This window comes from Vombatus ursinus, unplaced genomic scaffold, assembly GCF_900497805.2.
Source record: "Vombatus ursinus unplaced genomic scaffold, bare-nosed wombat genome assembly UNPS02014816.1, whole genome shotgun sequence".
NCBI lineage: Eukaryota > Metazoa > Chordata > Mammalia > Diprotodontia > Vombatidae > Vombatus > Vombatus ursinus.
The window spans coordinates 1480592-1497779 of record NW_020954594.1 but is presented as its reverse complement, the minus strand read 5'-3'; the positions used below and the strand labels follow the sequence as shown (position 1 = coordinate 1497779).

General features: G+C 34.8%; 1 protein-coding gene across 1 annotated transcript in view; it reads left to right on the top strand.

Moving 5' to 3' along the window:
- JHY (junctional cadherin complex regulator) overlaps nucleotides 1-17188 on the top strand; it is a 118869-nt gene that overhangs the window by 86960 nt on the left and 14721 nt on the right. The window contains exon 6 of the mRNA XM_027835707.1: nucleotides 8893-8973. Coding sequence (XP_027691508.1) covers nucleotides 8893-8973 — 81 coding nt within the window. The remainder of the gene's footprint in view (nucleotides 1-8892; nucleotides 8974-17188) is intronic.

Sequence of the window (17188 nt, the reverse complement as noted above, 5' to 3'; positions counted from 1 at the left end):
TGAAAAAAAAAAAAGATTGTGGCCCTGTGCTACAATTAGAAACTTTTATGGTCTTGTAACTGCAAAAAAGACATAAAACAAAGAAAATTTTGAATCTTACTTTTCAATATTAAAAGGCTACAAAGGGCTTTTGTTGGCAATATTTTAAAAGTAGCTCTACTTTGAAAACCAACTAAGGCAGTTGAGCCAGACTCAAGTAAATCTAGACACAGGACTTTCAGTTCAGCTACCTGGAACATACTTTAACTCACTTCTAGCTCATCACTTGAAAATTAAATCTTTGATGTAAATAACACATATTATGAGACGGTAGCCAGCACTTGATGGAAGCCCCATTTTTTCATCATACTTTCCCTCCTTGCCATTCACTAGAATTCCAGCTTTCTTTTTTTAAAAACTGAGACATTTTTCCCAATTGATACTGAAATATCCATGGTGGAAGGAGTAAAGAATAATTCTCCAGACTTATATTGTCCCTTATGTGAGTGGTCAATAAATGATTAAAAGTTAAACTGGTTCATATTTAAACTTCAAGGCATTATTAACCTCTTCATTCTCTTCAATTTTAGATGTATTGAATTTGTTACTAGGACTAGGTTTGTTTTGTTTTGTTTTTCATCTTTCCAATGACTGGATCAGAACCCAATGACAATTCCAAACAAGAAGGAGGTAATGAGAAATACAAGATGGAGTGTTAGATTCTAAGTAGATCAATGTGGTTAGAAAATAGAGTGCATAAAAGGGAGTAAGATTGAACATCTGTGGTAGAATCAGAATGTGAAGAGCATTAAATGCAAATACACGGAAGTAAAGGATAGTCTAGAAGAAGAAAAGCAAAAAATAATAACATTAAAAGAAAATATGTTCACTCTGCAAGCAAAACACACTAATACAAAAGACAACTTAAGGATCATAGATTTCCCAAAAGAACATGACAGAACAGGAAACCTTAACACCACAATGAGGGAAATAATAGAAGAGAATTATCTAGAACTTTGAGTATAGAAAATGAAATTTCATTGAAAGAATTCATTGATCATCTCCAGGGGAAAAAAAAAAACAAGGCTGCAGAATTCAAGATATATAGTGGTTAAATTTAACAATTTAGTTCAGAAACAAGTTCTGGAATCCATCAGGGAAAAAACTTTCAAATACAAAGCAAGGGACATTTGAATAATGCAAGATTATTCTGCACCCACTGTAAAATATAGGAGGGAATGGAATAATGTGTTCCAAAGAGCAATGGAGCTCAGGATGCAGCCCAAGTTAATCTATGCTGCAAATCTGAGCTTGATCATAGAGAAAAAAAGATCTATGTTCAATAATAAAGAATAGTATGAAACATTTTTAGATGCTTAAATATTCAGTTCTTCAGAACTGAGATTATTATTTGCCTCTTGAAGACTCCAAACAACAGAAATATGGAAGAGTGAATTAAATGCAGCGGGCAAGGACAGCAACTGAAACAGTGACAACAAAGAGACTAGTAAGACACTTCTTTGTAAATGTGCACAAGGGGACGGGGTAAAGGCAGAAACCTGGTAGAGGTAACAGTGAAGAGGTGGACTTGGGCGCATCGTGACAAACCTGACCACGCTGTGTCCACAGATATCTTCTTTTGTGAGACTACATTACAACATGGGAAGATTCATGAAAAGGGTGATGGAAAGGCAGAAGGGAGATACTGACGAGTGTGTGATGTGCCTGAGTCAAATCAAGGGCTAGCAATGTGGGAAAGGTGACCTCTATGGTCTCAGAAGGAAAGAGTTTACATGGGAGTCAATGAGGAGGAGGGAGAAAAGTTTAAAAGGAGGTAGAGGGAGGTCTTACTTTGAAAATGGGAGGGGGTTCTACTGATGGGAATACTCCTATGGATGAAGAGAGATGGTCAGTGAAGGGAGGTGAGGACCTTATACTGGATGAGGCCTAGGTAATTTGATGCTTGAAAAGTCTACTTGTCTTACATTGAGAGTGGGGGAGTTAGAACCCTGGGGACAACTGGCTTGCATAGGAGGGGAGAGCATGGACACAGAAGATTTTGAGGCATGTTGGGGGAAAAAAGGTAAACAGGTAGGTCTACATTGGTAGGTTACAAAATCAGGGATGTTATAGGGGAGGGGTCCCACCATCAGGCATTGTCCTCTCTGGCACCTACAATAATCGGCATTTTCTGGAATGAGACACAATGGAAAAGGAGAATCCATGAGACTTTGCAAGACAGTGGCAGAAAATGCCTAGAGGGGAGAGCTTAGAATGGGTATTTTTAGAAGCTTTGATTAAATGAAGAACACAGAGAAAAGAGAAAGACAAGTCATTGATGCCAATATTTTTGTAATATTTACCTCACTTTCTTCTGTAACTAAGTTCTCATTTATCTTGTAATGCTCCCTACAATGGGCCTTTGTGATTTTCTGCCTTTTGGGGAATGGGGAGAAAAAGGGGTAAATGGTATAGGTTTATGCCTAAATATCTGAAACCATTGGATGTGTGTGTGTGAAATATTGATTATATATAAATTATGTTTTACAGAAAACATGTGTAATTTATTTGCAGTAAGCATATTTTAATCAGGAAAAATATAGGAGTTATAACTCAGAGAATGAGAGTTTAGAATGGACAGAGAGGATGAATAATGAAGAGAGTGAGAGAAACCCTTTCTGGAAAGAGGTGCAAAAATGAAATTTAAAAAATTAGTAAACAGGAATAGCTGGGGTGGGGAAGGAAGAAGAAGAAATCTACTTGACTGGCAGGAAGAAAGAGGGGGAAGAAATACATAACCAGAAAATAGCAGGAGGAAAAAAGGAACTAATAAATAAATAAGACTCTAAAGGGAAAGGGGTAAAAAAGTGAGAAGAAATCTGGGATGAAAGGAAGAGAGTCAGTGGGAACAAGACCATCTTTAAAAAAAAAGATGACAGTAAATGAAGGAACATAATACTGTGTTTACAGTAGAAAAGGGGGAGATTATAACTTGAAAAAACAATTTTAGAAATAGATGGAAGAAAATATAAACTGAAATCTCATAACTTTAAATGTAAATGAATTAAACAATCCAATAAAACAAAAAAAAGAGTGACAGATTGCATAAGAAAACAAAATCCTACAATCTGTTGTTTAACATGAAACATTTTAAAAACAAAGACAAAAAAAAAGAAAACTGAGGAGATGGGAAAAATGTTTTTACTATGCATCAAGGAACCATAGACAACAAACCAATATAATCAATAAACTTATACATTCCAAATTCATAAAGAAAACATTATCTGAGCTTCAAGAAGGCATAGACAGTAATACAACATTGACAGGAGACTTCAACATCCCTCTGTCAGTTTTTAATAAGTCTAACAAAAAAATACTCAAATGTAAAATATGGAACTGCACAAATTCCTGGAGAAACGAGTTAAAAGACTTATGTCATCTTCTAAATGAGACAGCAAAAGAATATGAATATTTCTCTTTGCCATGTGGAACTTTTACAAAAATTGACCATGTATTAGGGCATAGAGATACTGCAAACATGTAAAAAGGCTGAAATAGTTAATACATCATTTACATAACATAATAAAAATTGAAATTGGTTCAGGAACCACAAACAAAAGATGCAGACCTAAATGAAGACTTAACAATGAAATCTTAAAGAATGAGTGCATCAAAGAACAAATCATAGAAACAATAACTATGTAAAAGAAAATGATAATGGTGAAACAAAATACCAAAGAGATAAAGCACTCCTCAGCAGGAAAATCATGTCCTTACAATAATATATTAATAATGCACAAAAAAGAGGATTAATGAACTGAATATGCATTTTTAAAAGTTAGAACATCAAATAAACCTAAAATAAGCACAAAAAAGAAGATATTAAAATCAGAAGGGAAATGCCTAAATTGGCAACAAAAAAACACCAAGAAATGATAAGTAAAACTAAAAGATGGTTTTTTGAAAAGACTAGTGAAATTGATAAACCCTTAGCTAATCTAATTAAAAAGAAGAGAGCAGAATATCAAATCAATAAAATGGCGATGAACAAGGTGAAATCACAATAAAACTAGAAGAAACAAAAAGAATAATGAGAACATATTGTGCAAAGTTATATGCTAACAAAACCTAGAGCACCAAAGAAATAGAGGAATGCCTTCAAAAACATAAAATATCCAAAATATCAGAAGACCCGGTAGAGATCTTAAATTACCCCTATCTCAGAAAAGGAAAGAGATCTAACTGTAAAGAAACTACCAAAGAAAAAACTCCTAGTCTTGATGGATTCACAGGAGAATTCTTTCAAACTGTTATTAAAAAACAGTTATACTCATACTTTACAAATTGTTCTTCAGAAAAAAAAAGGAATCACGAAAAAGAAGAAACAGACAAAAAAAGGAGAGCAAATAATATGCTTTGATCTGCATTCGAGGTAGATGTATTCTTAACCAAACAAGAGACAGAAGAAATTACAAATGATAAAATAGATAACGTTGGTTATTTGAAACTGAAAAAGCTTCTGCACAGTCAGTCATTAACATTCATAGGATCAGAAGGGAAGTGACTGAATGGGGGGAAAATATCGTATCAAATTTTTCTAATAAGGTTTTGGTATCCAAACTATATAAAGAATTTATGTATGTATATATGTATATGTGTGTGTGACTGTGACTAATAGCCATTCCCTAGTAGATAAATGGTCAAAAGATATGAACAAACAGTTCTCAAAAGAAGATATACAAAGTGTTCACCACCACATGGCAAAAATGCACCAAATCACTAATAATAAGAGAATTGCACATCAAAACAACTCTAAGGATATACCCTGCCAATTAGCAAAGATGACCAAAAATGGCAACAGTTAATGTTGGAGGGATTGTGGAAAGATAGGCACACTAATACATCATTGGTGGAGCTGTGAAATGGTATAGCCATTTTGGAAAGCAATTTGGAATTATGCAAATAAAATTATTAAAATGTTTGTATCCTTTGAACCAGAGACTCCATTTACTAGGCTTATATCCCAAGGAAGCCTTTGATAAGAAAAAAGTCAATGTATTACTCCAAAATATTTATAGCTGCACTTTTTGTGATAGTTAAGAATTGGAAACAAAATAGATGCCCATTCATTGTGGAATGACTAAGTAATCTGTGGCACATGAAAGATAATGGAATATTACTGTGCTGTAAGAAATGATGGGTGCAATAAATACAGAGAAGCATGGAAAGCTCTACATAAACTAATGCAGAGTGAAGTAAACAGAGCCAAGAAAACAGTATACACAGTAACTACAATGATGTAAATGGAAAGAAGGATACCTCAAAAATCAAAAGTCAGTGTAACAAAATTCTAAATATCAAGTGGGACTTGAACGAAGAGACGTGAGAAGATCTCCCACCCAAACTACTGCTTTGCGAAGGTTGTAGGTTCATAGGTGTTAAGCTTTGCACATGTTTTTGGACTTTTTCAACGCATCGATAAAATGTGCTGACTTCTTTTCCTCTCTTAACACTATTTTTTGCTTTTTTTTGTGAGGCAATCAGGGTTAAGTGACTTGCCCAGGGTCACACATCTAGTAAGTGTCATGTGTCTGAGGCCAGATTTGAACTCAGGTCCTCCTGACTCCAAGGCCAGAGCTGTATCTACTGCACCCACCTAGCTGCCCCCAAATTGTATTTTTTTTAAGAGAGGGAAAGGGGCAAATCCAGCCTCAGACACTTGACACTTACTAGCTGTGTGACTCTGGGCAAGTCACGTAACCCCCATTGCCTCACCAAAAAAAAAAAAATACAATTTGTCATATGGGATGCATTTCTGGGAGGGGTAGAGGGAGAGATACATGAGATAACTATGGTGATATTAAAAAAAAACAAACAAACAGAAAATATCAATTAAAAAGTACCCTAAGCCTCTTCAGCCTCTCCCTTTGATTTGCTCGTTCCTCCCAGAACCTTTTATTTTAAGGAGGTCAACCATGTATTTATCCCTTTCCAGTCTGTACTGCTGTACTAATCTCAGGAAATGAGTCTCTACCTTGCCCCTTTTCATTTCCCTTTCACATGGAATCTGTCCCCAATAGAATGTATGCTCCTTGACATTTTTTGGCTTGTATTTGTAATCCTAGCATTTAGCATAATGCCCGACACATAGTAAATACTTAGTAAATGCTCATTAACTAACCAAAAAGAAAAAGAGACTATTATAATAGTCCAGACAAAAAATGAGGAGAACCTTAACTAGAATGGTGGCAGTGTGAGTAAAGGAAATGGCATGTATTTGAGAGATGTTGTGAAAGTAAATTAACAGGTAACTAATTAGATATGGAGGACTGAGGAAGAAGAGCCGCAGATGACTCTTAAGTGTGAACCTGGGTGACCTGGAAGATGCTGGGTACACTCAATAGAAATAGGAAGCTTTGGAGGAAAAGAGGGTTTGGTGGAGAAGATAACTCATTCAGGTAGAGGTGTCTAATCACCAATTAACAATGCAGGACAAGAGTTCAGGAGAGGAATTAGGCCTACGCATAAAGATGTAGTTATATAAAGATATATGTCTATGTAGGATTCATATGCATAGAGATGATAGTTGAATCCATGGAAGCAAATTATATCAACAAGGGAAAGAATATAGAGAGAAGGAAGGACCAGGGGAGAACCTTGAGGGAAAACCAGGAGGGAGTCCATATTGTAGGCATGGTGGGGAGGGAAGAAAGACTCATTCTGATAGAGTGGTAGAATCAGATGCTATATTGCAAAGAGTTAAGTGAATGAATTGTGAGGAAATTGAGGCATCAAGGAATTCACAGGCTTCCTCAATAAAAGACCTCCCCTAGCTTTTGAAGTTAGAAGCAGACTACGATTAAGTGACTCTAAAAGTTGTGAGGTTCTAACTTCATGTCTTCATTAGCTTATTCTAATGAAAAAATTTCTACTCTTTTCTAAGGAAAGGGTACCATTTATACTGATCCTATGTCCCTTAATCTTGTTCCATCTTAAATCACTATTGAAAGGTCTAGGCATTAAACAGGTTATTTGCCAATGTGCTGTTGAAACATAAATATCACACAGATAATTCTATAGAATATGTTTGTTGTTATGCCTGTGGATTATTATATTGGCATATTAGCATTCAATTTTATAGTTTTGACTGTTGCGTATACCAGGCTATATGTAATATCATTAAATTGAATTTTTTTAAAAGTATGTGAGGTACAGAAAGCTAAAGGACCAGAGTTCAGTTCTTGGCTGGGAAATTTATTGCTTATATGTGACTTTGGGTAATGAATTTAACCTCACTGGGTTTCATTTTTCTCATTTGTAAAATAAGAGAGTTGGATTCTGTCTCTTGAGTTCCCTCTCAGCTCCAAATCATTGATCCTATGATCTCTGCCAAATTTTTATTTAATTAGTAAGATCAGGAAAAGAAAGGGTTTACATTAAGTTAAATCTCTAAGCAAGGTGCACGTGAAAATAGAAGTTGCTTTCAAAGTGTATAAACTTTATTGCTTAACCTTAACAGATGGATATGAATCCACCAAAAATGTTTAGTATTTATTTAAAATTAATATTCTACCTACTTTCAATCAAGCTTGTACAAAGAGTCCAATCCTTCACTATGACTTGTAAGTCAATGTAGACATGCACTTAACTAATTATCCTCTTCGAAATCTCTTTGCATCATCTTTGATATAATACCTAGTACTGTCTAGAATTGACTATCTCAAAGGCAAAAGAAAAAGGAATAGGTTTGACCACTTCTACTGCTTGTGGCAAGTAGGGGCTCAAATTATAATGGTAAAAGCAGAAGTTGTATCAGTTCCCTAGCCTTCCACCAAGTTCGGGAAAACAATGGTGTTTTGTTTTGTTTTGTTTTGTTTTGTTTCTTATGATGGTTCCAAAATACCAATAACTCAATAACAACTAGAAGCTTTATTGCATTGGGTTACGTTCCTAAAATGAAATGGCTGACAAGTTATACTATGAAATATATACTCTATGCCCTATAAATTATCCAAAAAAATCACTAAACAAAAGGAATTTCTAGGACATAATACTTGCTTGCTTTTGAATAGGATAAATGAATTATGAGTAAGAGGGTTTTTTTGCCTTTCAATCATTTTTCTCTGTTCCACTAGAAAATTGGTATAATTACTGCTTCCTTTGCTTCTTTTCTGGCAAATTTTTTTACAATATTATTCATGTACAATATTATGGAAAGCTAAGACAAAAGTACATACTATCATTTAAGTAGTATGCTCATGTATTTCAGTTAAGTTGCTCCTAGGAAATATATTTAGTTTAGATACTACGAAAGTGGACTTAGCTGTAAATAACTCAGTTTTGTAAAGTTATATTTATATAGTCTTCTCAGGTATACAGTACACTTTCCTTGCAAGCCCATGAAGTTGTAGTAATAGTAATATAATTTAAAATTACTTTTATTAGGGTGGCACAGTGGATAGAGTAACACCCTGGAGTCAGGAGGATCTGAGTTCAAAATCGGCCTCAGACATATAACATTCACTAGCTGTGTGACTCTGGGCAAGTCACATAACCCCAATTGCCTCATATAAAAACAAACAAATAAAATTACTTTTATTAATAATAATAATAATATCCACTTTTATTACTTATTAGTAATAATAATACACATGGTTTAAGAAACAATTTCAGAAGCTTAAATCATTCCTGTTTTAGAAGTAGGAAAATTAAGACAGATATTATTTCGTAAGTCACAAATCACAGTGTTAATATTGAGTTTGCGAATCCAGGAATGGCTAAGATGCAAATCTCTAAAGCTCTCTGTTCATTCTTCATTTTCATAATTTTCCCTTTCAAGCATATAGGGGACTGGGATACATGTAAGCATTTAAAGGACACTCTCCAACTCTTTTTCTGTAATTGCATTTTTAGAATTACAGGATGAAAGGTTACCAGAAAAAAGATGTGAAGCTTGGAGGCCTTGGACCTGACTTTGAGTCCATCAAAGACAAAGTGAGTGCAATATACAATGTTTACCCTCCCTCTATAAAACTGAGGTGTTGTGCTGTTCCTGTATTTTTAAGCCAAACAGTATATGTTTAAGTCAAACATTATATGCAAACCAACCCCCAATCCTAATTCTTTGTCTTTAATTCCATTAGAGTGTAAGTTCCTTCATGTATCTCTAACAATTAACACAGTCCTTGGCACATAAGTGCTTAACTTCACTTGAATATAGAATTTTTAACAGCCATGTCTAGCAAAAGGAATAATAGTGGCCCAGACCATTCCTTTTCCAAAAAAAAAATACAAATCAAACCATCGACTTGTATGTATTTCAGTTAATTGTGAAGCCCCCGAATTGTAATCTAATGGAAAATATGCCCACAATTAAAATTAGGTCAATATTAAAAGAAATAAGAACTCTGATCAATGCAGGGATTATCCATAATTCCAGAAGACCAATGATGTAGAATGCTACCCAGCTGCTGATGGAGAGATAATGTACTAACTAGGTAAAATGAAATGTACAATTTTGTACGTAACAAGTATAAGAATTTGTTTTGCTTAACTATGAATTTTTGTTTCAAGGCTTTTTCCAGGGGGTAGAGTGAAGTGAGAGGAAGAGAAAATAAATACTTGTTATTAAAAAAAATTGAAAAATTAACTGTAAATGTTATGTTATGTGGATGTTGGTCCTTGCTGATGGATAAATCTTACTAGCTTTCAAGACTGGCTGTATCTGATTAAAAAGAATAGGAGTAAAAATATCAATAAAGTAGCAAACAAATTAGGTGAAATCACAATAAAAAAACAAGAAATAAAAAGAATTATCAGAACCTACTTTGCACAGTTTAGGCTAGCAAAACTGAGAATACAAAAGGATTATTATCTTCAAAAATATAAAATAACCAAACTGACAGAAGATGAAATAGAGATCTTAAATAACTGAATCTCAGAAAAGGAAATAGAACTGCAAAGAACTACCAAAGGAAGATAAAGTCCCAGGTACTAATGAATTCACAGGAGAATTCTATCAAACTTTTAAAGTTAGTACTAATATTACACAAATTATTCTCAAAAACTGAGAAAGCACCCTACCAGATTTCCTTTTATGAGACAAATACCTTAAACCTAAACCAGGGGAGGATAAAGAACAGAAAGAGAACTATAGGCTTTAATGAAAATAGATTCTAAAATTCTAAATAAAATCCCGACAAACTACAGCAATTCATCCAAGAAAACATCATGTTCAAATTATCAATCATCAAATTTACCATGACCAAATAGGAGTTATTCCAAAGATATAATAATAATGATAATAGTAATAATATCTAACATTTATATAGTGCTTACGGTTTGCCAGGCACTGTACTAATAGCTTTACAAGTATTACTTTATTTGATCCTCACAAAAACCCTGGGAGGTAGGTACTATTATTATACCAATTTTTGTCCACACCCCTGGTGTGAGGGCTTATCTCAAACCCTTTTCAGGGTTTCTCATCCACCTTTGGTGTCTACCTGGCACTCAACTCTCACCTGTGGCTCCAAGAGCTGTAGCATGTTCAGTGGCCACACTCCAGTAAGCCATCTCAGAAGACAGGCTAAACTAGACTGAGTGTAAACAAATGGCCACAAACCATGTCGATGGTTTAGGGGGGTGTCTATCCAAAGTAAGTAAAAACTTTCCCTGTTGGAATGGGCAGATGAGAACAGTTTGTTCCAATAGCCATGAAGGTGGCTGAAGCACACTTAGAGCCCAGTCAGACATTGAGGACACCATGGTCATCTACTGCATCCCAGGCCAACACCAGTAGTCCTGACTTTTGTCTTGCCACTGGACTTTGATGACTCTGGAAGAGAGAATGAGGTTGATGATTTTGTGCAACTCTGCCTCACCTAAATCCTTTTCACAAACAAGTCAAGACATCACTCGGTGATGTCAATGGTCCTCTTTGAAAACAAAGGAAAAATTACAATGTACCCATTTTACAGATGGGGAAACTGAGGCAAACAGAGATGAAGTGGCTTTGTCTCACAGCTATTAAGTATCTGAGGCCAGATTTGAACTCTGGTCTTCCAGACTCCAGGCCCTGCATTCTATCCACTGCAACACCTACCTGCCCCAAAATGGTTCAACATTAGGAAAATAATCAGTGTAACTAACCTTATTGAAAACAAAAACATCCAAAACCACATGACTATCTCAATAGTTGTCGACAAAGCTTTCAACAAAGTACAACATTCATTTATGCTTTAAAAACTACAAAGTATAGGCACAGAAGGACCTATCATAAAAAAACTATCAAAAATAGTCAAAGGATATGAATAAGCAGTTTTCAGAGGAAGAAATCAACCTAGCAATAGTCACATGAAAAAAATTGCTCTAAATCATTCACTCTGAGTTAACATCTCACACCCATCATATTGGTTAAGTTGACAAATGCTTCAGGGACTATGGGAAAACAGATACTTTAATGAATTGTTAGTAGAGCTGTGAACTTTGTCTAACAATTGTCTAATAATTCTGGAAAGCAGTTTGGAACTATGCCCCCAAAAGTTATTAAACTGTGCATACCTTTTCACCCAGCAATACAGCTACCCCAGGGGGATCAAAGAAAAAGGAAAAGTATCCATATGTACAACTATTTATAGCAGTTCTTTTTGTGGTAGCAAAGAAATGGAAACTGAGGGGATGCCCATTAATTGGAGAATGGCCAAGTAAGTTAGAGTATATGAATGTGGTAGAATACCATTGTGCTATAAGAAATGATCAAGGACACGGTTTCAGAAAAACCTAGAAAGACTTGTATGAGCTGATGCAAAATGAAGTGAGCTGAACCAAGAGAACAATTTATATAGTAACAATAATATTGTAAAAATAATCAACTTTGAAAAAGTTAGGAACTCTGATCAACACAATGACCACCAAAATTCCAAACGATTCATGTTAAAGCATTCTGTCCACCTGAAAGGGCAAAGAAGGGAGAAGAGGAGAGAGAGAGAGAATTTAGAACTGAAAATAAAGTGAAATTAATGTTAAAAATAAAAAATATCTGTCTAAAAAAGCATCATATGCAGACCTTCCCAGTAAATATGGGAGTAAAGCATTCTCCCCACTGTTACTTGATATAGTACTGAAAATGCTAACAATAGTAATAAAACAAGATAAATTGAAGGCATAAAGATAGGTAAAGAGGAGATCAATGAATAAATATTTATTAAGTGCCTAATGTGTGCCAGGTACTGTGCTAAGTATTGGGGATACAAAATGAAGTAAAAGATAATCCCTGCCCTCAAGGAGCTTGTAATTTAATGGGGGGAGACAACATGCAAACAGATATATACAAAGCAAGCTATATACAGAATAGGTTGGAAGTAATTAACAGGGAAAGCGCTAGAATTAAGAGGGGTTGGGAAAGGTTTCCAGTAAAAGATGGGATTTTTAGTTAAAGGAAGTCAGGGAGTTTAGTAGGAGTGGAGGAAGGAGAGTGTTTCAGGCATAGGGGACAGCTAGAGAGAATGCCTAAAACAAAAGATGAAGTGTCTTGCTCTTTGAACAGCCAAGAAGCCAGTATCAATGGATCGACAAGTACCTCGTAGGGAGTAAGATGTAAGAACTCTGGAAAGATAGGAAGCAGGCTAGGTTATAAAGAGCTTTAAATATCAAACAGAAGATTTTTGTATTTGATGCTGGAAGCAATAGGGAACCGCTGGATGACATGATCAGATTTGGGTTTTAGGTAAATCATTTTGGTGGCTGAATGAGAAGATGGATTGGAATGGGAAGAGGCAGGCCGATCTACCAGTAGGCAATTGCAATATCTAGGCATGATAAGGGCCTTCACCAGCATGGTAGCAGTGTCAGAGGAGAGAAGGGGGCACAGTCAGGAGATATTGCAGAGGGTAAAATCAACAAACTTGGGCAACAGCTTGGATATGGGGGAATAAGAGATCCTGAGGAAACCAGGATAACTCCTAGGCCATGAGCCTGAGGGACTGGGAGCTAGAGCCAAGTAAATTGGAGTATATGAATGTGATAGAAGACTATTGTGCTATAAGAAATGATGTACAATAATAGAAGGGGTAGGGTTAGGGGGAAAGAAAATAAGTTTTGTTTTGGACATTGTGAGTATTGGACATCCAATACTGTGTCTATTAGACATCCAGTTTGAGATATCTGAAAACCATTTGGAGAAAGAAGATTGGAGATCAACAGAGTGGTTAGGGCAGGACAGGTAGATTTAAGAATCATCAACATAGGGATGGTAACTAAATCCATGGGAGTTGATGAGATCACCAAGTGAAGTAGTATAGAGGGAAAAGAGAAGAGGATCCAGGACAGATCCCTGAGGGACACCTATAGTTAGAAGGAATGATCTGGAGGAGGATCCAGCAAAGGAGGCAGAGAAGGAGAGGTCAGATAGGTAGGAAGAGAACCAGGAGGGAATGGTGCCTGAAAACCTAAAAAAGAGAGAGCATCAAGGAGGAGAAAGGATCAACAGAGTGTCAAAAGTTGCAGAGGTCAAGGAGAATGAGGATTGAGAAGAAGCCATTGGATTTGTCAACTAAGAGATCATTAGTAACTTTGGAAAGAGCAGTTTTGGTGGAATAAGGTCAAAAAAAAAGATTGTAAGAAGTTAAGAAAAGAGTGAGAGGAGAGAAAGTAGAAATAATGCCTATTTGCTGATGATATGATGGTTTTCTTAGAAAATGCTAGGTAATCATCAAAAATACAAACCAAGACCATAGCTTCAGCAAAATAAAATAAACCCTCAAAAGTCAACAGCATTTTATGTAATTATAAAAAAATCCAAGAGGCAATAATAGAAAGGGAAATCCCATTTCAAATAACAACAAAATACATAAAATATCTGGTGATCAATTTATGCAAGCACTCAAAAGACTTGTTTAGATTCAATTACAAAGTGCTCATTAAAGAAATCAAGAACAACTTAAATAGCTAGAGGAATAGTCTGTGCTCCTGTCCATGCCATGCCAATATAATAAAAATGATACTACCAAAGTTAATTTGCAATTTTAATACTATACCAATCAAATTATCAGAGGAATGCTTTACAAAAGTTGATAAAATAACAACAGGATTCATTTGGAAAAATAAAAGATCTAGAATTGAGGTGACACACACACAGCCTGTGTGTTTATGCAGCCCACAATACACCTGAGTGCAGCCCAAGCCAGATTAAAATGTAATTTTGGGAAATATTTAACAAAATAAATAAAAACACAATAAAACACACAGTATTCCATTTTAAAACTAAGTCAATATGCAGCCCACAGGGATCATTATATACAGCTTAGTGGCCCCCATTTCTATTTGAGTTTGACACCACTGATCTAGAATATCAGGAGAAATGATGAAAAGAGGTAAGGACAAAGAGGGAATATTCTGGATCTAAAACTATATTGTAAAGCAGCAGTTATCAAAGCCATATAGTATTGGTTAAAAAAGGAGTAGATTGATGGAACAGAATAGGCAAGGGAGAATCAAGAACAATGGAACCCAGTGTTCTATAAACTGGAAAACAAATTATTTAGGAAAGAACTCCCTATTTGATATAAGCTTTTGGGAAACCTTAGGAAAGACTGGAAAGTAGTCTAACAGAAATTAGGCTTAGATCAACACCCTATATCGTATTCCAGGATACAATCTAAATAGATACATGATCATAATATTAAAAATCATATTATTTTTAAAAGCTAGAGAAGGAGCAGATCATATACATTTCACAGCTATGGGAAGGAGATATATTCTTAACCAAACAAGGGATAGAAGTAATTATCAAGGATAAAATAGAAAACATTGATCCTATGAAACTGAAAAGCTTCTGAACAAACAGAATTAATGAACCTAAAATAAGAAGAGAAGCAGTTGAATGGGGGAAAAATCTTTGTATCAAATTTCCCAAAAAAAGGGTTTGGTATCTAAAATATATAAACAATACATGTGTGCATGTAGATGTATGTAATAGATTTACCTATGTAGATATATATATAGGTACATGCACACAAGTGTACACAAAATTCGTATATGTTTGTTTGTTTATTCATTCATCTATATAGCCAAAAGCTACCGCATAATAGGTGGGTGGTCAAAAGAACTAAAAGCTCTCAAATAGAATTACAGACTATTACCTGCTACATGAAAGCATGATTCAAATCATTAATATTAAGAGAAATGCAAAACAAAACAACCTAGAAGTTTCATCTCATACAAATTTTCAGAGACAACAAAAGATGGGAGTACTTAATATTAGAGGAATTGTGGGAAAATACACTAGAGCATTGTTGGTGAAGCTATAAAGCAATACAGCCATTTTGTAAAGCAATTTGGAATTATGCAAATAAAGTGATATCCAAACCCTTTGATCCAGAAATAGATTCTGCTTACTAGGCTTATGTCCCAAGGAGGCCATTGATAAGAAGAAAGTCCACATATACACCAAAATATTTATAGCAGCACTTTTTGTGATAGCTAAGAATTGGAAACAAAGTAGATGCCCATCTGTTGGGAAACTAGCTGAAGTGTAGTACATGAATTGTGTTGTAAGAAATTATGAATGTGATGAGTAAAGAGACGCAAGGGAAGATCCTTGTGAATTGATTCAGAGTAAGGCAAGCATAGCCAAGAAAGCAATATACAAACCTATATCAGATTGTTTGATGTCTTAGGGAAAGGGAAGGGGGCAGAAAGGGGAAAGAAGGAGAAAAATTTGGAAATCAAAGTCTTATAAAAGTGAATGTTGAAAGCTATCTTTACATGTAATTAGAAAAAATAAAATACTATTAGATGGGGGGAAGGAAACAATATACATAATAATTAGAACAATGTAACTAAAAGAACAGCCACCAAAAAAAAGAAAAACAAAAAACCAAATGTTGCCAAATTATAAAGAACAAGTATGATTCCAAAGAAGATACATGAGAGGACAATTTCCCCTTATCCCTTTTCAGAGGTAGAAAGTCTGCAAGTGTTGTACATTGCACATATTTTCAAACTTTTTCAATTTATTGATCAGTTATACTGATTTTTTCCCTCTTTTTCTTTTTTTGTCTTTTAAAAAAATACTGTTATGTAGGATGCCTCTTTGGGAAAGAGAGGAAGAAATACACTTGGGGGAATTATGGTGATATAAAATAACAAAATTTATTTAAAACAAAACAAACAGTTGCTATTGAGATGTTGACTGACAAGAGGTCTGGGTGAGATGAAATGGTACAACCTAGCTCTCTTGCACAGCTATTTCAGTAAAGATTGAGAAGGAGCTTTAGACTAAACAATGATAAGGAAATCCAAGTACAAATTCCCTCTAGAAACCAAGCTGGGCTCAAACAAAATCCCAATTCAGGAAGTAAGGCTGGAAAACTTAAAGGAGGAGAAACATGAGAAGGAGATATGATTATTATGACTCCTAGGATACCCAAGATACAAACTCAGAAGAAGAGAACAATTCCAATACCTGTAGAAGGAAAATCTCAAGCAAAAACACAGCTTAGCCACAAGGTCATTTGAAATTCCTGGAAAAAATGAAATAAAATTTTTTAAATAGTATCAAGATAAAAGCTCTAGAGGAGTGAATTAAAAAAAATAAGTGATAGATTTAGAGAAAGAACTTGGAAGGAAAATTAACAGATTAGTATCAGTAGTATAAAACATTATCCAAGATACAGACTCATCCAAATGGACCAAACAGAAATCAGTGACTCCATGAAAAAACAAGAAATGCTGGAACAAAATCAAACACCTGGGGAAAAAAAATAGAAGAAAATGTTAGGTATTTCTTATGTAAAGATACCTAATACAACTGTTCTACAAAAATAGGTCAATGAGATGAAATGTAATTATCATTGGAGTAACTGAAAACCATACCCAAACAAAACAAAAAATAAGCCTGGGGAATATATTTCACAAACTATTAATGAAGACTGCCTAGACCAATTAGAATAACTATGCAAATGAAAATAAGCAAGAATGTACCAGTCAGATCCTGAAAAATCACGAAATCAAAACTTCCACCAATGTCATAATCAAAATTTAGAGCTTCTAGGTGAAAGAAAAAAAAAGGAGTCAAAAGAGTTCAGTTACCAAGGAGCTACAGTGAGAATCACACAATGATTTGAGAGCTACCACCATAAGGTTTGTTTGTTTTTTTCCGTTTTGAACTTAAATACAAAAAGACAAAAAAAAAAAAAAAAAAAAAATT